Source organism: Pteropus medius, unplaced genomic scaffold (assembly GCF_902729225.1).
Source record: "Pteropus medius unplaced genomic scaffold, Ma_sr-lr_union100, whole genome shotgun sequence".
Lineage (NCBI taxonomy): Eukaryota > Metazoa > Chordata > Mammalia > Chiroptera > Pteropodidae > Pteropus > Pteropus medius.
The window spans coordinates 48,417,226-48,444,319 of record NW_024340849.1 but is presented as its reverse complement, the minus strand read 5'-3'; the positions used below and the strand labels follow the sequence as shown (position 1 = coordinate 48,444,319).

Genomic DNA, 27,094 nt, shown 5'->3' with positions numbered 1-27,094 from the left:
TTAATAATAAAAATAATCATACTTGTTTCAGATTTTATTTTTATAATTATCTGCCCATAGAAGCAGTAATCTTCATTTCCATAACATTTAATATTCTACTCATCAAAGAACTGGAAAAAATAGGAATAAAGCACAGATTCCATACACAAATACCATACTCTGCATATGTACAATTCAATATATTAAATATATTTTGTAGGCTGACTACACTTACAATATAACATAACATTGAATATTAATTTCTCGGCATGTTCATGCAGACTTCCACTTTGGTAAAAGTGATAACGTAAGTTCTGGAAAATATTTTTCCCTGTTGTAAACACCGACTCTTCCACTCTGACAATACTCTGAGGATAAAGACCTAAGTCTAAATGCATAAAGGTGGCGCCAACGCTCTTTACTGGATGCCACACAGACGAACCCTGACATCAAAGAGATGTCCACACGTCCTGCACGTTAGTTCTTAAACATGGGCTGGGAGGGTGGAGAAAGGCTGTACTTCCATAAAGCCTTTTATGTCAAGACTCCCTACTGCTACAGAATGCACTGATTCATTCCTTGTTTTTAATACATAAGAAAAGAGTAAAAGTAAAAAAAAAGTCTCCAAGGCCGTAATGGACAATACATGGTCTATAAAGAAATGGTGTAAAATACCTTTAAAATCTGCCAAATCTGTTTAAACAGATTAATTAGCTCAAATAACATTACTGTAAGACTCCTGAAGTTCCTCACTCGATCTAAAGGACACAGCAACAATAACAGGATCTTTGAAATATGTCATTAAAGATAACTGCCTAAATATAGTTTTACTGAGATTGTTCAAAGTTAATCTCCATACAATTATTGACAATTAGCTGCTGCTACCTGCTGAACTATGCAAGTAACTTTAGGAATCGAAATGTCAAATTTATTAGTTTTGAATGAGCTCTTCAATAAAAATTTCCATCACATCTGCCCAACCCAAACACACCTGCCATATGAAGATCTTATTCTAAGCTTTCCCAAGTAACCAACTGCAACTAAGACCACTTGTGATAATCTACCTTAGTGTTTTCAGGAAGCCTAGCAAAACTAAGCACAGTGTACTTGCATCAGGTAGGACTCTATGAAGAGACAGAGACAGGATGGGAATGAACAGGAAACCACTTTGGGTAGTGTCTGCCTGCAGAGTATATACTGCTGGTGTTTGGAGCCTCTTTCTAATTAATAGATTGGGAGATGGGTCTAAGCCATTCAGGATTAAAGAGGAATGCTTTAAAATAGGCTTTTTAGAGGATCAAAATACTGGTAGCACACTACTTGAAATATAAGTACTTCAAAATAATTCTTCCATTTCAGCTAAATTTTTGTGGCATATAGCATCTCTCATGTCAAATTACTGCTCTGTTATAAGTCTAAATGAATCAAAATTTTTTGGAGGGAAAAAAATGTATATATAGATTGACAGGAACATTGCCTCTGTTAGAATGCCTAAAAAGGTCCACATTAGTTCCCGCTTAGTTAAGAACCAAATGGGTTTGGAGACAGTCACTCAGTGTTTTTTCAGGTAGAATGCCCATATTTCAAAGAGAAATGGAAGACATTTACAGAATAACTTTTATATGCTATCTTGGGAACTTTCAAATTCACGTCTAAGATGTTAAATGCATCTTGTATTGGGCTAAATAATATTACAAGGCTGAAAATAGCTTTCTGTCCCAATCTCACATCTGAAAAGATTTAATAATTTAAATGTACCTAATATCATGGGGAATAAATATCCTTTTCAAAACAATTGTTTAAAATACTATTTTGTTTAACTAGCAAACTTCAATTTTAGCAGCAATTATTAAAGAAAATGCAAGGAACAATCTTTAACAATAAATTACAAGAGCCCAAGAGAAAAAAATAGCTATGCCTACTGTCCCAAGTCTAGAATTTGGCTTGCAAACTTTAAAATCAACTGTATTTAAATGTGACCACTTTTTTCTGTTAATTCCTGTTGCTATCTTAGAAAAGCTCTTATGGAAAGAGAAAAAAAACTTTACAGGTAGTGGGTAAAATGGGTGATTGGGGGAAATGGTAACTAAAAAATCCGTCTTTATTAGTATTCAAAACCATGACTGCACTGAAGTCTGAATAAGTTCCTTAGGTAAGTTCCAAATCCATGAATGGCGTGTCCGGATTCTCTCCTTTCTTTCGGTAAAGTCTAGCACAGCCCTCCTGCATATTCATCTTCGTCTTCCTCAGCAGCAGTCGCAGTGGTGCCTTCAGGCTTAGCCTGTGGTGTTGCTGCCGCTTTCTTCTTGATTCCCCCACCTGGAACCACCAAACTCAGGCCCAGCTTAGCATACTGTCAATGACAAAGCATGTTCTCAAAAGCTGGACAGCTAACATCTCCGTAGGTGATGTCTCAACAACAGAATAAAAGGTAGTTCCCAGCTCTCTACCTCATAAAAACCAATACTACCACTTAAGAAGGAAAAACAATCATGACAAAAGTCAACACTGCTTTGCTGTCAGATGGCTCATAACCATGACGTGACAAGTACACAACTAGCAAAAATGTCAATTATACACCACGCTTAGGAATTTGAGATAATTAGGACATATTAAGTTAAGTAATATTTGTAGTTCCTACAAAATAAAGATCTGCTGAATAAATGAAGAGTGTAAGCTACGGACAATTCTTTAAGAAAATATACAAATTTATAAAAGCCTATTAAGAATTTACCCAGGAAAAAAATGGTTCTTCTATATACACTGTGATAAAAAAAAATTAAAGGTTTGCAAGACCTTCAAAACCTAAAGTTGCAAGACCAAATCAAATGAACAGGTGCTCACAAATTTACTTCAAAAAGGAGATCTGAAAGAAGAGAAACCCACTATCACAGCTCACTTTCTGTGTATGGAACCGTAGGAGGCTGTTTTGCAAACATGGCCTAGTCTATTCTTTATGACAAGCTGAGAAGACAGGGACCATTTCTTCTGATGAGTTAACTGAGGCTTACAGATAGTTAATTAATAACCTGCATCACATAGCTAGCTGTCATAGAAGTGGGATTCCAACAAGTACACTGAATTACAGAGGCTACTGTATGATGGGTCTCTTTCAGTGAGCCTAAAAGAAACTTAAACTAAGCAACCCATAGACGTCAACAGATGGAAGCTGAAAAATGGGGATGAATTAAAAAATACACACATGATTAACACAGGTAGATGGATAATAACTGGCTGTAAACCCAATGGTTGACATTCGAACATTCTAAACCTACAGCAACATTCAGAGTAAATGCCAAGTTCCCTTTTGAAAGGTATCCTGAGGTAAAACAAAAAACAAAATAGAGGAAGAAAATCTCATAAGTCTATAGGAGAAAAATATCTCACTAGAAGCCTCTACCATTCAAGAGGAAAGAAGAAAGCTAACAAAAAGGCCACTTACATCATTGTCCATGTACTTGAAAAGTGGTGAGTTGCAGACCTCTGACACTTGATCTTGGTCTTGCTGGTCATATCCTTCTAGAAGCTGTTCCAGTGCAGCACAATCTTCACTCCCATTGAAACCTGGAATGCTAAAGCAAGAAAAAATCATACATCCGCACCTGTTCCCTCTCAACTAGGCATCCCAGCTGGTGTTTGGCAACATCTGGAGATATTTTCGATTGTTATAAGTGGGCAGAGGTCAGGGATGCGGCTAGACAGTGTACAATACACAGGACAGGCCCAAAGAAAAAGAACTATGCAGCCCAAAATGTCAACAGTGCCCAGACTGAGACTGCTCATTTTAAATATCTCTAACAGGAAAAGCCCCGATTCTGATCTTCCTGTAACACATTTTGCAAACTTTACTTTTGTTTGTTCTTTTTTCCTTAGAAGGCAAATATAACAAAAGCATGCAAATCATCCATGCTCATGGAAGTCCTCAGGAGAAAAACACACAAAAGAACACAACTTGTAAAAATCCTGCTGTAAAAGCTGAAATGGTAGTTAAGTGCTTTTATCACTGTGAAATTTATTTTTTTTTTAAAGTTTCATGACCAGGAATATTTGTCTAAGCAGTTATCTCAGATTTACAGAAATGTTAACATTGCAAGTCAAGACAATGCTGTCAACAACTTACCTGTAGCTTTCTCTGACACATCTTTCCGCAGCCACATAGTCATTTCTGTGGAGATGAACTAAGACTTGAGCAATTGTTTTCTAAAACAAAACAGGTGATTATGGTCAAAATTTATATCAATTTAAGTCAATTTCCTGACATCTGGAATTTAACTTTCTGAGTATTGGTTTTAAATAAAGAGATTTATAAATTCTACAGTAACTTCCACAGGACATCTGAGGGAAAATATCCTGATATGCCGTACACCTCAAACTCTAATGTACACATAAATCACCCAAGGGTCTTCTTAAAATGAAGACTTTGATTTAGTGGGCCCGCAGCAAGCTTGAGATTCTGCCATTTCCAAGGAGCTCCCAGGTGGTCCTGATACCGCCAGTCTGAGGACCACACCTGGAGTAACAAAGGCTTAGAACGCCATCACACATTTTAAAGAAAATTTCTTTTAAATATCTATACAGGTCAAATCTTGAAAAGAGAATAAAAAAGGGAGGACATAACTCTACAATTATACTTTGGAATTCTTAAAGAGATACTAGGAAAAGTGGAATGAATGAAAACCAAATAACAGAAGCAATGATACCATTTATAAGGCAACAAAAGCATTAATAAAATCAAAGATATGACTATAAGTTCTTATGGGTAAAATAGCTCTTCACAAAGTATTTTTCAATCTTTTTATTTCTATTTTTCTGATACTTTATTGATCTTCACATTCACTTACTCTTTGTCATCTCCATTATCACATTAAGCCTACGACAGTATTTTATTTCAGACACTGCTTTTTCAGTTTTAATGTTCTCATTTAGTTCATTTTTATGATTTATATTATTTTGAAAAAAATCAGTCCTTTTGTCTATTCATTCACCTGTGTTTATCTTTGCCTCTTATAGCAGTTATGATGACTACTTCAAAGTCCTGATCTGATCATTCTAACAGTTGGGTCATAACTGGGTTGGCATCAGTTATCTTTTCTCCTGAAAACTGGTCATATTTTCCTGGTTCTTTCCATGTGGAGTAATTTGGGACTGTATCCTGGGCACTGAATCTTATACTGCATAGACCCTCCTATAACTCTTAGGAGAGATGGATTTCCAGAAGGCAATCACCCCGTCAGGCTCAGACTGCATATTCTATCTGCTTTTAATGGACACTGGCTCTAGTCTTAGTATAGTTCCCTGCTCTGCTGCTTGGGCTCTACCCGACACATGAGCCCTTCAAGGATGCTATGAGCCCTGGACAGTGGTTTAATCTTATTGTAGTTCTCAAAGCCTATGCTCCACTGCTCTAGATCTGACCCACACATGTACAGCTGCAGAGTAAAACCAAGACTTGTGTGGGCACGTGTGCATACACTCACTCCCTCACTCGGGATTCCCTATTCCAGCTCCCCTTTCTGGGGTTTTCTCCTTGCTGTCTTAACTTATCTTCCCAATTCCTCTGGCCAAAGAGGTTGGGTTTCCTTTGGTGTTCTATCTGCCTGTGCCACCACCACAGCTGTAGCTCTATGACTACAGCTATATGACCAGCCACACAATCATTTCTATGGAGCAAAGCCAAGGGAGAAAACAATGGGGCCTCCTTTCTCAGTTCCTCTGGTTAGAAGATGGGATAGATGGTTCTTTAAAAGTTTTAGCTGCTGGAACCTCTGCTGCCCAGCTCCATAATTGGGGCTCAAGTCAATGCCGTAAAAGAGATAGGGAAAAACCCTTGAAACCCACTCTTGTACTAGCTGCTTCTCCAAGTGCTCACTCCCCTCCACAGTCCTCCTACTCTATTTACTTTTCAGAGTCCGAGGGTAATTGCTCTATATATTCTGTCCAGAAATTTTACTGTGATCAGCAGGAGAGACAGGCTACAGTGGGCTTACTCCATCTTGGCCAAAAAAAGAAGCCTATAAAGCATTATTTTAAAAATAAATATCCATGGAATCTGGTCATAAGTACATGGTTACACCAATATGAAAAATTACCTAAGTAAAGCCAAAAATAAGCACTTTCAAAACATACCTTATAACAAGTTGGATAATTCTCAATTTCCTTATAAATATTTTTTTCTTTCTGAATAGAGAGAGCCGCTTCATCAAATCTAAAGACAAAGAAATGTAAAACAAGGCAAGTCTAAATCTATAGCAGAGGTCATTCCTGTAATGCATTTGATATTACAGATTATAGAGAAATAAAGAAGTTATCAGGCAGTTTAGCAACTGCTTTGTAACCCACCTTTCCATGAGCTCTGCTCATATGGCTTGTCTTAGTAAATGCTCGACTTGCCCTTTTAGGAGTCAACCAGACAAAGCAAAAGAACTATGGATAGGTTACTTCAAATAGAGAGTTTTAAATTTGGTAAGGATCATTCATTAGTTGGTATCTATTGAATTCGACAAACTGCTTTATTAACATTTGTGAAATGTATTAGAAAGGCAACCCTCAATTTAATCATCCCAGATATCTTTCCTTCCATCCAGACATCACAGGAGCACTCTGTCCACACCGTCGCATACTCCACTGCTCCCTAGGTGAGCCCTAACAGCACTGGTGCCGAAAAGGGCGGCAGCAGAAGGTGGACAGGCAGAGGGCTACAAAAAGTCCTTCCTGTCACCTTTGAGCCTCAACATTCATCTTCTTCCATCTACTTTCACACATTTTCCTTTTCTTCTACCCCACTCAGATGTCAGAATGAAGAGGAAAGGATCACCAAAAATCTTCCTCTGATCCTCTAAGGCCCTACCTCTTTACCTCCCAGCCCCAATCCCATCAAACTCTAATCAGAGCCTCACCTCTGTAAGCTGTACTATACTCAATTCCAGGACTCTTTTACTAGCATCTTTTGACTGGATGAATTTTGGAATCTTCACCCATTTCTCTCATCCTAATAGCCAAAAAGGGGAAGCAGTCTGCACTATTAGGATACAGAGGGAGAAAGATGTTGCTGTGACCCAAATTAAAAATATAAAAAAGATGCAGTTATTTTTTGTGTTAATTATCTTTTTAAAATATTTGCATATAAGTGGTGTGGTTTAACTCACATTATGAATTAAATTGAATCTTTGTGGGCTGCGCTCTGGCAATTTACTGTCTCATAAAATAAGACTCACTAGAGAAATGCATTCTGAATTTCCAAAGATCAACTTACTAAATTGTAGGAACAAAGTCAGTTTATAAATTGGGCATGGTAGCTGAATTAGTTCTCCAAGATTCTCTTACCTCATATACACTCCCTATTTAACCCCCCGCTTGAATATGAGATATCATTCCCAAGAGTAGGATACTAAACAACTGACTTTGAGTGAATCATTCACTCAAAGAGACTGTCTAGATAGGACTGACCTAATCAGTGAGCCCTTGAAAGGTTATAGATTGGGTGTCAAGACAACTGTGCTCTTGCCAGCCTCAAAGCAGCAGCAAGCTACCATGCTGTAAACCATCCAGAGGGTATATGCCAAGGAACTGCAGGCACCTCTAGAGCTGAAAGTGGCCCCTGGCTGAGAGCCAACAAGGAAACAGGAACCTGTCCTATAGCTGCAAGGAAAGGAATTCTGCCAACAACCAGTGAGCCTGAAATGAGGTTGCAGCCTTACCTGACACTGTGATTTCAGCCTGGAGAAGACCCTGAGCAGGGGAACTGGCTACACAATGCCAGACTTCTGACATACCAGACTGTGAGACGATAAGTGAGTGTGGTTTTAAGCTACTAGGATTGTGGTTATTTGTTGTGCAGAAATAGAAAATTAATATGGAAGGATTAAATGTATCACTTGTAATTGTGACCATGAGTTTATCACAGATCCTGTTTTAAAAAAATAAATTACATCACAACATTCTATGAACACAATATCCCAATTATATCCTTCAAGTACAAATCTCAATAGTTTAAGCTTTTCATACATTTAGCTATAAAGACTATATTCTTTACACATGATTTATTTCCTTGGCATAAAAACAGCATTTCCACGTGCTAACACCTACCTAGCAAAACAGCCATCCAAGATAAACACATTGTACTTATACTGGTTTGGCTAAAAAAAATATTGATTAACTTTGCTAAAAGTCCATAAAAGTGACATATAAAGCCACCTATTTCCCAATGTATCCAGAAAATTATTTATTACTTATAATGAAACACAGAGGTAATTCTCAATACTCCTAAAAAATAAATAAAATGTATCTGGTTTTGCTGAAAAGAGAATTTTCATTTTCCTGTAATTCAAAAATAAAACAAAATGTAAGCCCTACAAAAGTTATGTGTATATGATAGGAATTTGTCATAGGACCCAACTCAACCCCAGCTTTCAATGGACACTCCCTCACAATGACTCAAAATTCTCTCTCCAGCCCCAACTACCTCAACTGCAGAATATATTTTTAACTACCTATGAAACTTTTCAGCCAATTCACTGTATTGCTAACAGAGCTTTTCATCATTCTCCAATAAACCTAGGCATCACACTGGACAGGACACAGTTATGCAAGACAAACCTAGTGATTATCCTTAATGAGTTCCTTCCCGCCCCTCACACGTACATCTATTCCTTCCTGTGTTTGGAATCATGTAACTGTCTCAGACAACTGGTGGGAAGTACTTTTTTTTTAACTAAGAAAGTCTTACAAGTGGGAGTGACTGGAGTGGGGTGGTTAACTAAAATGGAAGTTTAATTATCCTCCTCTCTGAGAATCACTGCAAAGTTCTGAGAAGCCCCTCTCCAGATTAGGGTCACCGAGAGCCACCCACACAGTGTGCCAATCTGCTCAACTGCCTTAGGGTACCTTAGGTCTTCTCTGCAAGGCAGAGGAACAGAAAGCCTCACAGTAAGTCTGATCAACTTGTTGAAAAGGCCTTTCCCAGGAGGGAACAAAGGCAATGGTCTAGGACTGATTTCAGGCCTCCCAGATACAACCTAAATGAAATCTGACTCACATCTGCATTACAACTGTCCAGAAGTGAAGGAAAAGCAGAGTAATATCAAAATATTAAATAAATTATTTAGCTCTTCAACACTAAGACATTAACTATTGTTAAGTTAGAATTAAATCTGACAGTCTTAAGTTAATGTAAGAAATATAAGCATATTACCTAAATATAACAAGCATAAAATTTCAAATTTCATGCCATTCTATTAAATATTATTAAATTACTTTTAGTTCTTTTAGGCAACTGATAGCATCAAATTAGATTGTAATCGAAGTATATATTCAAGATATTCAAACAGCGCATAAATTATCTCAATTGCCTTTCTATTAGTACAGATTCTCCATGTGTTTCTTACCCTACACTCCCTAAATTCCTGAAAGAACTACTGTGGCAGTTGACTTTTAATTCCCTCATACTACATGCACCCAGCAACGCTTTTCCAAATACCAAATTCCTTAATATTCCTGAGTAAATTGTAATCTATTTTTACATTGTTACACAACTTAAAAAATATTTTCATAAAATTAATTTTTGTTCAAACGCTGCACAAAACACTATCATTTTTAAATGTATTTTTACTAAAAAGAAAAAAAGCAATAAAACAAATTCATAAAGTAAATAAAGGACTTATTGGTTGCCCTAGATTCATAAATGTCCACCTTTCAAGCATAGCCACATAACATTCTCACTCCTGCTGCTCATTCGATTCACACTACTGGGGTAGGAATAAGTGAGAAAAGGAGGTAAAAGGATTCCGGATGTGCCTGTCTGCCCTGTAATTAAAAGGGTCAACGTCACCATTCCCTGTTTCTATAGTTCAGGGGCCCTGCTCACAAGGGTCAGAATCCAGGTACCATCTTTCAGTTCAGCTATTCTGCAAGAGCCTGAGACCACCACCATGAACAGCTTTGTTTCTATAGAAAATCCTTTCAGAGACTAAACTCAGCTTATTAGAACACCATTTATTAGTTGGAAATTGCCAGAGATTTCAATCATTTTAATTTCTAAGAAGCCAAGATTAAGATGAATAAAGGTAATGTGCCTCAAGACTGATTTATAAATTCTGCCTCATATTTTAATACAAAGTCCTAATTTAAAAACAAAATAAAAATGTTATTGTGTTTAGACCAACAAAAAAACTAATCAATGAAAAAGGTCTTGTAAACAGGTAACAAGTGTCGAAGATGTTGTGGGGGAAAAGGAACCCTCATACACTGCTGGTGGGAATGTAAATTGGTACAGCCACTATGGAAAACAGTATGGAGGTTCCTCAAAAAAATTAAGACTAGAATTACCATATGACCCAGCAATCTCTCTTTTGGATATTTACCCAAAATATTTGAAAACATTTATCCATAAAGATGTTTGCACCCTGATGTTCATAGCAGCATTATTCACAGTGGCCAAGACATGGGAACAACTGAAGTATCCTTTGACAGGATTGGATAAAGATGATATGGGACATAAATACAATGGAATATTACTCAGCCATAAGAAGAGATGAAATACTGCCACCTGTGACAACATGGATGGAACTCAAGATAATCATGCTAAGCAAAATAAGTCACAGGAAAAGTTGAGAATTATATGATTTCTCTCATATGAGACATAAAACTGAAAGCAACAAAAGAACAAGACAAATAAACAGAGATTCATGGACATGGACAACAGCTTAATGGTTAGCATAGGGGAAGTGGGACAGAGACAGAGGTAGATGAAGGTAAAGGGGATCAAATATGTTGACAGAAGGAAATTTAACTTCGGGTGGTGAAAACACAATATACATATGACATACTGTTGAACTGTACACTTGAAACCTATATAATTTTGTTAACCAATGTCATCTAATTTTTAAAAAGGTCCTATAAAGTCATATATTTAAATGAGAATGTTTAATAATTATTAATTTTATATTAATTTATTCTGGTACTACTCTAAATCTGTTTGAATTATATTTTAGAAACTGAGTCTCCACGAAGAAAAAGTTTAACTCAATCCCAAGAAGAGATCAATAGATTCTTCAGTCATTTGTTTTTCATTCCTTGACAAAACATATGGAGAGGTATGGGCAAATTTCAATTAAAATGATCTTGATCTATCTTTAGACTTGTCATTTCCTAAGGGTGTTTATCTTAAATGTCATTACACAGAATTTTATTCATGACAGAAATTGTTTACTAAAATTGAGATAACGTAAAAAACAAAAGGAAAATTCAATAGGGATTCCAGGTTTCTAGGGTCCGGTTGTTTGTGCCTTAGGTCATATGTTTAAAAGATACAAAAGTAAATACATTATCTAGTGATACTATTTAGCTGTCAAAAAGCTGTCCATTTTCATGGGTGAGCATTTAAGGCACCTTGTTACTTATACCTACATAAACATTCCTCCTCAAGCAAGAGACATTATAGTCTAACTAAATAGCAGATGAAGAAAACTGCTCTTTCTCATTCTGCTGAGCCAGTTCTTAACCAATAAAAGCATAATGCGTGATACATTTTGGGATTACACTTTAGAAAAACAGCAGCTTTTTTAATATTTAACTCAATGTGCCATCTTATAGACATCAGTTTTTCTGCTGTGTGGCCTGCTTATACCAAAATAGATTAACAAGCCAATCCCAAAAGTACTTAATAGTTCCAAACATGAACTAAAGGTATACATGGACATACATGAGCAGTTTCAGTAAACTTACCTGCGTCCTCGTACCAGTAGTCTGGAGGCTTTTCCTAGCAATTCAACTGCCTGTCGTAAACGTTCTTCATTCTGAAAGAACCAAGGAAAAGACAGTGTCGGCTGCTTTAATGCAGGGCTTTTTTCCTCCAATAATTATCGGATAAAAAAGTAATGGCACTTGACTTGGGGATTTGGGAGGAGGCGGAAGGAGGGGAAATGACACCAAAACTGCTAGTCCGTGTCATTACTATCTAACAGAAAAAATAGAGTTCAGTTGTAAGTACAGAAAAGTTTTAAGACATAGCTGCATTTCTGTTTTCCTACATATTACAAATCTAAATATTCTAAGTATTCTTAAACAAAAATAAAAAATAAAAATCAAACTTACTTCAAACACATTAGCTGTCTGCTGATATAACTGTACAGCTTTTTCTGGATCTACATTTTCTATAAGCCTAAATTAGACGAGAAAATTTGACTTACATGAGAAAGACAAAACTTGTTTTTCAAAGGACTTTATTAAAACACAAAGACAATGACTTCTATACAGAGACTGTGCATACTCACTTTCCGGCTCGCTCCAATGCCATTGCTGCTGTGTCAGGGGTGCCGTTTTCTAGATACATCATGCTGGCTTTCTCAATCAGCTGAACAGCCTCTGGTAGTTTCTGCATCTCCTTTAGGTGAAGGATATAGCATAGATCAGTTAAGTGCATCACCTTAAGAAACAGAGTTAACAATCCAAAATTCAACTATATTATCCCTGATTCATAAAAGTAAATGATTCAAAACGTATACAATAAACATACTTAAAATAAAACGCCTTCACATGGTTATTCTACCCATCAAGTTTCATTTAGCCAAAAGTTTATTAGTTAATTCCTAAACAGTTCATCATCATTTCGCAGTGTGTCAGGGAAACTAAACAAACAGTGGAAATCAAAATGCTTGCCCTTTACTGTTTTCTAAGCAGTCACAATTCTTTGAACATTTACTGAGTCCGTACTACATACAAGACATATGCCAAAGGCTGCAAACTGGTGGCCCAAGGGCTGCATATCATTTCCAAGTGCACCTTACTTGAACCAGTCAGTATTTTTAAGTCATATACTTTCACAAAAGTTGTTTTATAACTTCCAATTTAAAAAAATATCAAAAGCTATGGCATCAGTAGGTTTGCATTCCCACGTGGCAATAATACGCTAGGACTGCATAGCAGCTGTCCTGCTGGAGGCGTACCACTTCATGAGGTAGCCGCATTTCCCCCCACTGGCTTCTTTCGTTTCAGCCACTCTCCTACACCCTGAGTTCATCTGAGTTTGCAATCTGCTTCCATGCTAAGTGTCATCAACAGAATAACTCTATATCTTACCATTAAATCATAAGTCTCAGCATCCTGTGGATCTCATATCTAATATCTCTATTTCAAACTTTAAAAAAAAAAAACTTAAAAAATTCATTTAAAAGCTAGATAAAAACTATACAGGCATGATTTCCTTAGGGTTGACATGTTGTATCTTAAAGTAGGCTCCAGGCTGACATCTTGTGGATTGTTTTCAAGTCTGCCTATTCAGTCCCTCACTAAGCTGACAAATGTTTTAGGATGTGAAACTTGCTTGTCTCATTCTTACTAATTTCAAAATAAAGTTTTAAAATTACTATTTGGCTATGGAGCTAAATAACAATAAAACAGACTGAAAGATACTATACAAAATATGTTGCTATTGAACTCAAGTGGAGTGGTATCAGCTAATATATCCTCAAAACGCAATAAAAAAAAATCTTTTATGTTATAGAAACCAAAGGTCAAGGAAAGAATCAAGCGTCCACAGTATATGTTGAAGGATATTTGGTATGAAGGAGAGGTAAGTCTCTAACAAAATCTATTTCACCCACTTTAATCCTGAGGGGCACTTTGGCTTTTACAGCGTATTTCTTCTCTCAGTTCACTTACCCTTTAATTAAATAAATATATACTGAGCATCTACAATAGGCAAAACATTGAAGGGAATAAAAAGAAATATAACACAGGGTACTATCCTTCATGAGTCTTACCCTTGTTAGATAAGACATACAGAGCAAGAACCACATGAACTCAACATGAAATAACCATCTAAGTCACGTGTTTAAAAATCAGTAAATACATCCTCCTGCTTTTGTATCAAATCAAGCATGACTATGAACAGCAGAAGCCCAACCATAACACAGACTCCTCTTTATTAAAAATGATGGGCTGCCTACTCTTTAAAGTTACACGATTTTATTCTCTTCATCATGTTCTTCTAATATGGCAAAATCACAAAGGAGAAAATTAAAATATGCCTATTTTCAGTGGCTTGTGTACCTTAGGCACCTTATTAGTTCTGTGGAGCAAACAGGATATGAAATCATAACAGCTGTAAAATGACAGAAACAGAGGTTGATTCAACAAGTCCCTGTGTCTTCCCCTGTGCCTCCACTTACAAACTGTTACTTCCAAAGCCTTGTTAGAGGATGAATGTGAAGGTCTGTATGACAAATAATGGAAATATTAGCTCACAGAAGTAACTATGGGCCATGTAGCTCAAGACTTCTACTAATGACGCCAAAGACTGTCCAAAAGCATTTAATTTAAATACAAGAGAATGACAGAAAATATTTTCTTTTGTCTTTCCCCCTACTCATTCAGTTTATTTTTCCTTCATTCAAAGCAGTGCCTTTCAAATCCTCAAATTACACTGATATTAGGGCAACAGAAATGATTTTTCATAACTTTTGATGAAAACTAAAGCTGTAGCCTGGCTGTTAGAGTATAAACTGAGGTTGTGAGGATTACATATCATTAGTGCTCTAGCATTTCTGTACTAAGGTATTATATGCTAATAGTGGGCAGAAAGTACACAGGGACTACACGAAGTACCATAGTGCGTCCTTGACTCAGGGGGAACTGAGACAGGAGGCAGGGCAGACACCTGGCTCCTTCAGCTATAGGAAAAATTCTAGTTGTTAAGGACTGAGGCCAATAACCTGACTTGTATCACCAAGTCAATCGGATTCCTGTGTTTCAGCTAGAAAAGCTTTATTACAATGGCTATATAACAGTTTATCATAAATATTTTCGTTATTAAAAATATAGACAATTGCTATTTTCTTAAACAATGTAGCAATAAACATCCTTATGCATAAATCTATGCTATCTACTTTTAGATTTTATTAACTCTTAAATTCTTCAAATCTTTTAGATTTTATGAACTTAGAATTTATGAACTCTTAAAATCCTTGATACATATTATGAAAGTATTTTTTTAATGACATTAGAAAATCTATGAAAAAGTTAAATAAAAACAGTATTGTACAAAACTGTGTGAAGAACATTAGCAGTTTTCTATATATATGTGAAAATGTACATGTATTGAAAAACAACTAGAAAAAAAACTAAGCATGTTAACAGCTATTACTAATATTCTTTCAGTGTTTCTAAATGTTCCATACTGAACATGTATTTCCTTTAAAAAATCAGTAACTTAAGATTATAAAAGTTGTAGAAATTAAAAACAAAATAAGTTCTTACAACGAAGCTTTACAATAATTCAAAATAACTTTTTACCATATTAGAGAACATAAAAACGGAAAGGAAAATGTCCTATTTCAATTGCCACTGGCATATTTTGAGAGTTTGTGTCATAAAGTAACACGTTCAGTCTCATCACAACAGGATATAAATCCTCAACCTGTTTTTAAGACAACAATATGAAAAGAGGCACAGGCGCATCAGCCAAAATATTCCATTCAAAAATAATCAGTTATATAGCAACAGGTTAAGTCTATGGTTCTCTTTGATGTCAACTGATATTTATAAAACAATCAAAAATCTCTCTATAGCCCATGGGTAGTAAAAAACATATACTTGTAAATTTTTAATATATTAAGATGTCCTACAGTTCTCGAAAGTAGGGAAACCTCCTGCATAGCTCTGTTTAACGATACACTCTCCCCTGGTTACAAAGCTTAGAATCTTGTGGTTCCCATTTCCCTCCAATGCAGTCTCTAAAATTTCACTTTTAAAACTCCCTGTTTTATGACACACACAATGTACCCTATGGGCCCAACTAGCATTGCTTTGGACAAAAAATCTTAACATTTCTCCCCTTATAGCAAAGAGACTTTTTAACCTCAAGAAATTTACTTCAATACCTTGTAGTTAATTCATTTTACCTAAAGAACAGTTGTGACACATTACTGACCTTCAACATCATGCCAGCTTGCTCATAAGCTCTGCAAAGAAAATATAATTTCTCGGATGAGATCTTAAATAAGGGGAAGGAGAAATTTTCTATTACAGGTAAGGGAATTAATTTCACTTTCAACTGGCTCAGGCACTATATATTACTTTAGGTTTGTACTAGTCCACAACATTTTTTTTTTTTTAAATTTTCGTAGGCAATAATAATGCCTTAGAAACATCAGCTATCTGAGTTGAAGGGATTTCATTTTGCAGATGCAAAATTAAGTATGACTCAAAAAGGTTAAATGACTCTTTGACAAACCTAAATCCAAGTTTTGAAACAAATACTTTCCATAAACACAAGATAAAGCATCCTACTTTTCTCTGTAGGCACTAGTAACTACCAAGAAAGAGGGGAAAAAAGAGATTCTAACTTGTTTTTTCTTAGGTTACTGAACATAATGATCCTAAAAATATTAGGGTGAATTTAATTTAAACACAGCATATTTAAGGAAAGAGCTTGGTTTTTAAGGTTCAGATGACTACTGAAACGAATGGAAATGACTTGTATTTAAATCAATACAAAAGAATTCACTATTTACGAATTTATAATTTAGGAAAAAATTACTGACCTGTGGGAAAACGGCAACATTTAAAACATAGTAATTTGCAAACATGAAAATGTGGGAGAATATTTACTTACTTGGCAGCATGAAAAAGACTGAATGGATGTAACAAAGCCAAAATTAAGGAAAAAAAGCAAATCAATCATTTCTAAAGATTTACTATTTAAAAGACAAAGGTAACTAAATCACTGTCCCAGCTATAATCCAAAAAGCAAATCCTACAAACAAGACTACCGGTGTAGTCCTGAGAGACATCACTTAGGACTAATTCACAAGAACAACACATAGATTTTAAACTATTATGCTTTATAATAGTTATGCATTCATTTGAAGAATTTTACTAAAATGCAAGGTTATGATAACCATAATTAGCAAGTGAGACAAAATAAACATTTTCAAGTACAAGTTCTAAAATATCTCAGGAAAATGTATTGTTTTAAATCAGTTATAAATCTTATTTCAAATACCTGAAGACTATATTTAAAAAATATTTATACAGCAGTTTGCACACCACCTGTGCTACCTCTTCATTCATCAGCACCTGTCTACAGATTTCCCTCATTTCATCCCAAGTAAAACCATCATCAAGCACATTCAGAAACAACAGAAATAAACCCTCAAACGTAGCTCTGCAAAGCAGTACGGGCCTTATGATCAGAAGTCTCTATAAATGCTCCTACAGAGTTTACATATACAGAATTTTTCTAATCGTTTTCTAATTTAATGCCATTGTACTCCACATGTACCAAATGTATAATAAGAAAAAAATAATTCATGTCTTTCAAAATCATTGAATTGTCAAGTCCTTTTTAAAGGCTGAAAAAGATACGCCCTGTTATTCTCATGGGCAACAGCTTCTCTCAGGCAGGCATCTTTTGCTTGCTCAAACTGTTTGGCATTTTTGAAAGCAACAGCTGAAATAGAACAACAAAGAGAGACTTTCTATTTCCATCATTTTAAAAAATACCCTCAAATGAATCATTGCCAAAATATTTATCATGTGTGAAGAATTAGAAAATATTTTAATCAAATATTAGCTTCAAAAAAAACTATAAAATGCCATTTTTTTCTAAAGCAATTTTCTTACCACTTTTTTATCAATAGCTTAGTTATTTCCAAAAAAAATTTTTTTTTTTTAAATTGTAAACTATTGGCTACAAATTAGTGCTACTTCCACTAAAAACCAGGGAGTCATTCTAATACCAACATCTAAGCTTTGAGAAACCAAGGTTACATCAGCCAAAACAATACGCCCAAATAACAGGTACTGTCACAAAAGACAGTGACTTATTTCATCAGTTTTTATATTTAATCAAAACAGTACTTTAGTTATAGCTTATTTCATCTTTTAAATTAGTTAGAAATAAAGCCCAACACATTAAATTTTTTTTTTTTAATAATAGGCCCCCTCTTTGACATGGCCTTTAAATGAATGTCTAAAAAATTAACAATGCATTTTTAAAATAAAGCTCTTGTACTGTTTAGGTTTCCATGAAAAAGAAATCTCAGCATCCGAAGAGCTAAAACATATTGCTCACTATTGTGTCATCATCAGAACAAAACAATTAGAATTGGATCTGAAATATGGTATTAAAGATTTTGGCAAACTTACCAAAGGCTGCTTACAAATAAGTAAAAAGGATACTGCTTTAAAAAAAGTTATGTTAAAAACACTCTTAAAATTCTCTTTAATAAAATATTGAAAATAAACCACCTACTGAAACTATTTCCCTCTCTGGATTTCTACATTTATTCTACTGATTAAATGTATTTTGCATAACCCATTAAAAGAAAATAAAGGATGCTTTAATGGGAAAATCTGACCTGAAATATTTATTTTTGAAAGCAGCTCATGGTCTTAAATGCATACACAACAAAAGTATTCTCGTACGAAGTGTCTATAAAATCCATATAGTTTGAACTTTTCATAATTTTGCTTTTAAATATGATATATCATTTTCTTTTTAAATATGATATATAACTATCAGAGAGAATTAACTCCACATTTTAATAAAAGTGCTAAAGACTCATTTGCTTTCACTTTTATTAGAAAATAAAACCTTTATTGTACTGATTAGTTTCAATTTACCCAATGTCTTTTTCTTTGGTGATATACTAAAACTAAAGTTTTCCCAAAGCACAATACCTACATGATCTCTGTGCTAGGGTAACAAGTGTGGTCAGTGCTTATTACAGCAACACAACTATAAAATGTATTCAAGGTACTTTGAATTGTATTATGCTTTATATCCAAAATAATAGTGGATATGCAGAAAGCAATTCCATAATTAAAAATACTAACTTTTTAGTAAAGTCCCTGTCTGTTGCTTATTTCAGATAGTTTTTATCTTATATGCAAATTTATTCATATATTTATATAGCTTAAAGTACATGAAAGTTTATCAGTGTATCTCAAAGTAAGGCTCATGAAAAAACATGTGTCAAACACATCATTTCAGATCAGCTTAGAATAAGGCTAAACGATTTTAAAAAGTTAAAGAAAAACCTTTAGTCAACAACAGGAACTATAATAGAGGAATAAGGCAAAACTCTTGGAAATAGTATGCAACTGACTGAAGTTCAAGAATATATAAACAATGCTAAAAACATGCAGCTGAGTACTGCCAAGCCTATCCATCTCTGCTGTCATGAGAATGAGGCAGAGGTAGCCGGATCTCTGACTCAGTCCTCAACACATCTGAAAATAACAAGTGGAAAAACACAAGGGCTTGGGCACATTGTTGTTGTTGTTTAACTATTAGAATCTTATAGGAAGCATTAAGAGTAAGCATTATACTGAGAGGAAGTAAGCCTACTTTACAATTACACATTGGAGTTACAGTTACACGTACCTGCTTTTCCATATTCAGAAGCAGCACTGTCATAATCTGGCTTCCACTTTAAAAAACCAGTTTTCAGGCTAAAGTGAAAGGAAGACACATTTAACAGATTTTATCAGTCACATTTATAAGTCAGAACTCTGCTTGTAATGACTTTATGGGTCATTAAAGAAAGGTACCAAGTCCCCACCTTGCTCACCTCCATCCAACCATAACAATTAAGTACAACCTCACCATTTTCCCTCCCACTGCCATAGACATGGTTTTCTTTCTTTTGACCTGTATAACATGGAAGTACAGTAGAGATTCTCAGTGCATGGTACTCAGACCAGCATTACCTGAAAATATGCTAGAAATGTAAATTGTTGAGCACAGCCCCGAAAATACTGAACTAGAGACTCTGGCGTGGCAGCAAAAATCCAGGGTATAACAAGCCTTGAGGCGCATTAAAGCCCGAAGTCCACTGAAGCACTGTACCAAATAAGTAGAGTGAAGCTCAGGAGAGGCTAGAGATAATAACTGAGGAGTCATCAGCATATGCCATACCAAGAGCCCAATTAAGATCCCCTAGGAAGACCTCAGAGAAAGGGCAGAAAGATTTAGGAATACAAACATTCAGAGGAACAACAGAGGGGCTCACCAAAAAAGGGTGGGAACTAGCCACCAGTGAACAGGAGAGTTATCAGAAAGACAAAGATGTTATGAAAACAAAGAGAAGCTGCTTTCCAGGATCACTATTGGCATTTCAGATACCAACCAAAGGATAATCAATTTGGAGTCCTTATCTTACTTGCCCTTTCTGCAATAATTTATTTTTCTTTTTATTTTGAAATAATTTCATATTTCTAGTTTAAACTAACTCTATCAAGCTTGGGTGTACATAAGAATTGCTAAATAAACACCATTTTAAATTCTAAATTTCAATTTGATTAGTGAAAGCCTGCTTACCTATTACACTGTTAACTTCAAAGACATCAGGGGAGGACCTTAACTGAGAATGGAGAATCCCCGAGGGCCCTCAGAGGTACACCTTCATTTGTGACAGTTGTGTGAATTGCCCATCAGCCCTTTTAAAGAACATTTTTTGCCAATTAATTTAATATTTGTGTTTGTATGCGATTCAATTTGGTAACCAATTTTTCAAGCTTACAAAGAATATTATTGCTCAGAGAAATCTTTCAATTGCGGTCTATCCACTCTAATCCACGATACTGAAAGTACACAAAAAAGCAAAAATTTAATCCTCTACTCCTACCTCAAAGCACTCATTATATTCAATATACTAACATGTTTTAAATCCCATCAAAAACAAGATATAATCATTCAAATGTCTAATGGGTTACACAGGAAAGAGCTAGAAACTTAAAAATATAGCATATCATCCCCAGTCAACTAAGCACCTCTAATTAGGAAGAGAGAAGACACCCTGGTTAATTTAGTTTAATGGCTACACCTGTTACAGCTTCTGACTATTTTTGTCAAGAGTCAATAAGAAAATTCTGTTGAGGCCAACACTTTGATCAATTTCCATAGGCCCAAAACCCACAAAACTACCACCTGTTTGAGGGGATTAATTATAATTACAAAACTATTCAATAATATTGAACCATATTATGATTAGAAGAGAAATACCAAATCTCTCCTAAACTCCGGGCCCATTTTTCCTGCCACCTATTGAGCAACTCTGTCTATAGGCATTTCAAACATAACACATTCAAGCCTTAATCCAACATCTCCCTGTCTCAGCCCTACCCACCCATCATGTTCATTGGTCTTGTTTTGGCTGAAGGTCTCTCCTCTACTTCACCTAGGGGTCAAGCCTTTCTCTCCACATCCAGCCAAGTCATTAAAGCTTGTCAATTCTGTCTGAGGAATGTCACAATCAAGCCCCTGTAGTGTTGCTTTAATTCGGGCCCTTGTCATGACAGCCTATTGATCTGTAATGCAGAGATCACCCTTCAGGTTCTGCTGTCCTCTTTCAGGCCTCCCATCCTGAGAGTAGCAACTTTTCCTTATAATTTATCTCCACTGAAGCCACTGCATACCTCTATTCTAACATTCAATACTTTCTTTTTACTCATCTATTTACTTGCCCTCCTGTGAATCCTAAGCTCTTGAGGAAGAGACTACTTTTTACCTCAGTAACCCCATTAGCCGGTGTAATGCGACGACTTCGTAAATGTTTGCTTACTGAATATGCCAAAGTTCTCACTCTCCTCTCCATTCCCTTGTCCTTTCTCTACCATATTTCTCTTGCCAAAAAATAAATCTAACCAGGTCCCGCTGGTTATTCAATCTTTAGAAAAGCTAAAGTTCAAGGCCATTAGAGGGGCAGGGCAGCCCCTTCACAGTCTGGCCCCAACTCTTCTCCACTCTAGCTCAGGCCCGGGCACTACAACTACTCTACAGTCACTATTCTCCCAGCACATTTTTTAAGACTGTGCTCATTACTATATTGTGTATAGGCTCTCTCACAGGATTTTCCCTCAACTAAAAATTTATTTTTCAGGCCATGCTCAGAAATCACCTCTGCGAATATTCCTAAATTCTCCCAGGCAGAAATAAACTTCTCTGTGTTACCAAAGCACAGTTAACACAGCTTTGGTAAAGTCCTTATTACACATGCTGTTCTAATAATATTTTTGTATCTGCTCTCAATAGATCATTGTGGGCACCTGCACCAAAAAAAGCCCCAGTAACTTTCCACAGTGCCTGGAAGTACATAATGTGGTAAAACAGAAAGAACCTGAGTTTTTCCACTGGTTGAAAACTGGCTCTGCCATCTTTTCACTGTGCAACCCTGGATAAGTTATTATGAGGCTTCTCCAGGCCTCATTTCCTTTTCTGTAAAATGAGAATCTCTATTTGGTAAGTTGTGGGGATGTCAGATTAGGTATGTGAAGCATCTAGCACAGAACACAACGAGGACTTTTAGTTATCTCTAACTGCCAGATAAAAATTTGTTGGAGCAATGCAACCGAAATGGAGGGGAGCGTCAAAAACTGAACAGGCAGAATCATTTCAATTCCGCAAATATTTCTTGGGTAGCTACTACGTACAGTGCCGGAAGCTGGCCGAACAAACATAATAAAAGTACTAAGGAAGCGCAGTTCTTGCCCCCAGAACAGTATAAAGGGACATGACAAGGAGTCACCGAGGAAAATTCAGGGTAAATCTGTAGCCCAATCCCTAACACAAGGTAGTCTTTTAGAACAGTGGTTCTCAACAGGGCGATTTTATTCCTCCTGGGACAGTTCTGGTTGTCACAAATAGGGAGGGAGGGGAAGGGTGCTACTGACATCTCGTAGGTAGAGGCCAGGGATGCTGGTACACATGCTACAAGGCACAAGGTGGCCTCCACCACAGGGAATCCTCCAGTCCAAAAGGCCGAGGTCGTGAAACCCTGTTCAGAACGGAAACTGCAGCAGAGTATTCCCCAGCAGAGAAGCGCGGACTTCCGGCGCGCGGACCAACCACGCTTCCGGGGGTGCGGTAAGCGCAGCCCTCCCAGGCCGCCAGCACCACCCCCACTCGGTTGCCCCCGCGCCCTCCCTCCAACCCCGGGCACCAAGCCCCGGCCAGACCGAGGCATGGCCCCAGAGCCCGTACAGACGCCCACGCTGGAGTCTCTCACTCACTATTTCTCAGCTTTGGCGAGGTGCTCCAGCCCTTCATTTATCTTCTGAGCCGCCATCTCCACAGCCCGGCCCCTGACGTGGAGGACGACAGCTGCCTGAGTAGGCGCGGGAACGCCTAGCAGGAAGCCGGGACAGCGCCACAGCCCACCAGCTACAGGGGCCAGCAGGGCTCAAACCTAATATGGCAAAGTAAGGCCCGGAGATGGTCAGGGTGCGACGCAGGCCGAGGCCGCGCAGGCGCAGAGAGCCAGGGCTCGTCAGACCCGTGGGCTTCTCGCGCAGGCGCGATAGGGGAACTGAAGATGCTTCGTTATTTATTCATTCAATATATATTTATTGAACACCTAATATGTTTCAAGCACTACTCTAAGCACCGAGAAACAGCAGGGAGTACAGGAGACAAAAATATATGTATACCCGCGTGGAGCCTTGCCTTCACTTTCATATAAAAACTCGTTGGCGCTATAATTTATTATATTTGTTCCATAGCTAGAATAGAATTTTTTTTTTTCATTTTGCCTTTGAGCGCCAACTATATGTCAGTAAGCAAAACAGACTGTTAGTCCTGATTACTGTCAATAATCAGTCGACCAGTACAAACTGTGGTGAGTGCTCTCAATGAAAAGTTAGCATCGCTTGCGATCGTCCAGCAGAAATAATAGCCAGTAATACAGTCGGCTCAATTAATAAGTTATGGTGATTTCAGTATCTATATAGATGACTCCTGCAATGTCTATGCAGCCTTTTAGTTTCTAACCCAGCCACCATTCCCAGGATCATAACCTTGAACTTACTAATTACTTATAACTGTGTGATCCACAGTATCAATTTCATGCAGCCCACGATTACCTCCCGTCGTTCCAGCTCACCTTTCCTAGTGCCAATAATTCTCACCTGCAACAGAACTCTCACTTTTTTTATTCATCTGCTCTTACTCACACTCCCTTTTTACCCAGTATAAATTCAGTGTTTCATCATTTTAGCTACTCTTTTGCATAGACCCTCAACCTCCTTGCCTCTCCCTCCTTCCTTTCTTCTTGTCTGGAAAACCCCTGACTCTGCTTACTCTGGAACTGCTCTTGGGCAAGCGAATGTGGCTGGAGAAAAACAAACCAGCCTTGCTCATTTTAATGACAGTAAACATCAAGGAGACTTTTGGTGCTGCCAGGCAACTGTACTACATTTCCCTGGTAAAATCACTTGCCCACTCATTTGGATGGCTGTTCACACCCTCCTTCTTCTCAAAGCTCCAACACAGTCTCCCTGCCTGTCTGCCTACCTGCCTGCCAACTTCTACATCTTGTTTAACAAAAATAGCAATTATAAGAGATCTTCCATTTGCCTCACCACTCCCTCAACCAATTACCTGTATCTGTTCCCAGATATTCTGCGTTTTCTCTGGTGTCAGTGGGTGAACTAGCCTTAGCCCTTTCCCCCAACTATTTTTGGTTCCTTATTTACTCTCATGAGTATAGGTACTACCCAGACACAAGGCCCCCCATTATCCTGTGATTTAGCCTGAACTTCCATATATGCAGAATACAGCATTCCAAAGGGTGAAAGTGGAAGCTACAAGCTCATAAGACCTAGGTTCCCAGGACCATCTCAACATCACTTCTACCACATTTTATTGGTCAAAGAGAGTCACAGGCAAGCCCAGATTCAAGAGTTGTAGAAATAGAAGAATTATAAAATACCATAGCTCTGGGATGACTGCTTAAATACAAGAGGACTGCTGCTGATACCTTTATCAGGAAACAGGAAAGCCTTACTTTTTGAAGTGAAATTAGACTTAATAACCACTCAGTGCCATCAACCTCTATAATCAATGAAAGTTCCCAGATGTTATTCTAAGGGATCTCCACCAAAAGTCTATAGCCTGTTCCTTATTCTCACTTGTTCACACATTCATTTATTAATTATTTCCTGAGCAACCACTCTACACAAGGCACTGCGCCTACACACCTAGGACATTATTGTGAACAAGGGAATGTAAGAGAGGAAAATAATCTCTTCCTCTACCCATTTTTGGTTCTCTGGCTGGGCCCCTGTAAATAGACTGGCAGAGCCGCAGGTGAAAAGCATACATGTTTATTTAATAGAAGTTTTATGTGACAACAGAGCCTTCATAAGGAAATGAAGACCCACAAAAGTGGTTAAACCTGAGTGTTTTTATGCTAGATTTGATGAAGGGTAGAAAGTCATGGAAAAACATGATGGGACAAAAGCTATGAGCTAAGTGCACTAAATAGGGAAACTGAGCAAGACCATTCAGATTCTCCTCAGCATTCCTCTGTCTTCAGAGATAAGGATGTTCTTTTCCTTCAGGTCTAGGAAGAGCAACTCTTACATGAGGGTTGATGGGGTTCAGGACACGCCACCCCAAATATGGCATCTTAGCATATTGACTATATTAAGCTGAAGGAGTTTGAAAAACAGCAGAAGCAAAGTCACTCTGAACTTCCCCGACCCTTCTCCCCTGAAACAGGTCATAAGATCCTCATGTGACAGGTGCCCTCTCTATACACAGAGCAAAGGAGGCTTCTTATCTCCAAAGACAAAGGGACACTGAGAAGAATCTAAACAAACAGGCCTTGCTAAGTTTCTCTCAGTTCACAACACTGACCTCATACTCCTTGTCCTATCGTGTTCTTCCACCACCGTCCACTCTTCATCAAACCCAGCAGAAATGTACTCAGGCCTCACTGTTTCTTCAGGTCTTCATTTCCTTATGAGGGTCCGGTGTCACCTAAAACTTATATTAAATCAACTTGTATGCTTTCATCCTATTAACCTGTCTTTGTCAATTTAATTTTCAGACCAGGGACCCTAACAGGGCTGAGGAAAACTTTCTTCTCCCCTACAGGATCTTATTACCTGCTTCAGGGAAGAATGGAGAAGTCAGAGAGACCTTCCTGTGCCTTCCATTTCTCAAATTCCTCAACTTAAAATGTTCTATATGCCAAGGTGTCATGTTTTCAGGTAGTCTGTTCTGAACCCCATCAGGATATAGTGCCTGCCCTCATTAAATCTGTGATCTAGGAAGAAATACAAATATTAAACCTAATAATCATCATCAACACAGAAAGTATGAAAAGAGAAAGTCATGATAGCCCTGCGACATTTGAGGGTTCTATGATCCCAAAGGCCTTTTACTAGAAAACTGTGTAAATACTAACTCACCTTCACAGTAAAGATGGGAGAGAATGGAACGGTAAAATGGCGACACAAATATCCCCACTTCCTTCCTTTCCCTTTCCCTTTCCCTTTCCTTTCCTTTCCTATAAGATTCAGGTAGGGACTGAGTGAGGGGGATTTATACTGGGAAGCCAGCTTGGATGAGCTGAAAATGGAAAACTTGTATCAAATAAGGAAAGACTAAAAAGTGTAGTTTTTCCAACTAGACCTGACGGCATAACTCAAACATTGATAACCTGTGAAAATAAGTCTTGATATCACAGCAGCAGCTTCTAGAACCTAAGCCAAGCTTGTCTTTGTGCCTTCAATCCATCTCCTGCTTCCCCTCCGCCTTGCAGGCCATCCCTCACTTCCTCTCCTGGGCCCCCTGCTGTCTGTGGCCCAAGAGACCCCATCTGAGCTCATACTTTTTTATTCAAAAATGCCTTTCCTTTATCCCGCCTCACTAAAAATGTACATTCTCAGGTGCTCTACTTAGTTTGGATCTGACTAAAATGATCCCCATCAAAGTTTAAATGAGGCTTAAAATAGAGCTTACTATCCCAAATCTGTCTCTAATGGTAGGCTGTAATCTGGGAGAGTTCTTTGTGCCTGGGTCCCCAGGTTCCTTGCATACACAAATCTGCCTCCTGCCCTAGTTTGGTCTGCTGCCAAGAAGCAAGATTCTTGGACCACCTCCCTCAGTTCAGTGAAATGAAGAGTCTTTGTCATTGCTTGGGGAGAGGGTTTGGTTGATAAATTCTATTTCAACACACAAATTATAAAATGGGAAAGCACAAAGCTCCAATATCATTAAGTTTTGTATGTTTGTTTAATTACTAGTACCTTGGTAGTGTTGCTTTCTTTTGTTTGCTTTTTGCAAATATACTGTTACTTTTATAGATTGGATATACTTCTGAGACTTGGC

The 27,094-nt window shown here is 37.3% G+C and overlaps 1 protein-coding gene across 1 annotated transcript; it reads right to left on the bottom strand.

Annotated features, from left to right (window-relative positions):
• On the bottom strand, positions 1-23,214 carry NAPG (NSF attachment protein gamma). Its single transcript, XM_039845941.1, has 12 exons — positions 22,990-23,214; positions 19,364-19,431; positions 17,341-17,425; positions 16,589-16,606; positions 15,905-15,935; positions 12,249-12,358; positions 12,070-12,136; positions 11,701-11,771; positions 6,106-6,184; positions 4,100-4,179; positions 3,422-3,551; positions 1-2,332 (listed from the first exon to the last, which is right to left on the bottom strand). The coding sequence occupies exons 1-12, from the start codon at positions 23,043-23,045 to the stop codon at positions 2,189-2,191; spliced, it is 939 nt and encodes a 312-aa protein (XP_039701875.1). The 5' UTR covers positions 23,046-23,214; the 3' UTR covers positions 1-2,188.
• Between the last annotated feature and the right edge of the window lie 3,880 nt (positions 23,215-27,094).

What these genes read in the sequence shown, in the direction of transcription:
- NAPG (XM_039845941.1), bottom strand. Translation starts at nt 23,045, where the DNA reads ATGGCGGCTCAGAAGATAAATGAAGGGCTGGAGCACCTCGCCAAAGCT. An exon ending in CTACTGGTACGAGGACGCAG is followed by an intron (nt 6,185 to 11,700) that starts GTAAGTTTACTG and finishes CTTTGTCTTTAG; the next exon opens with ATTTGATGAAGCGGCTCTCT. An exon ending in TCAAGTACATGGACAATGAT is followed by an intron (nt 2,333 to 3,421) that starts GTAAGTGGCCTT and finishes TGTCATTGACAG; the next exon opens with TATGCTAAGCTGGGCCTGAG.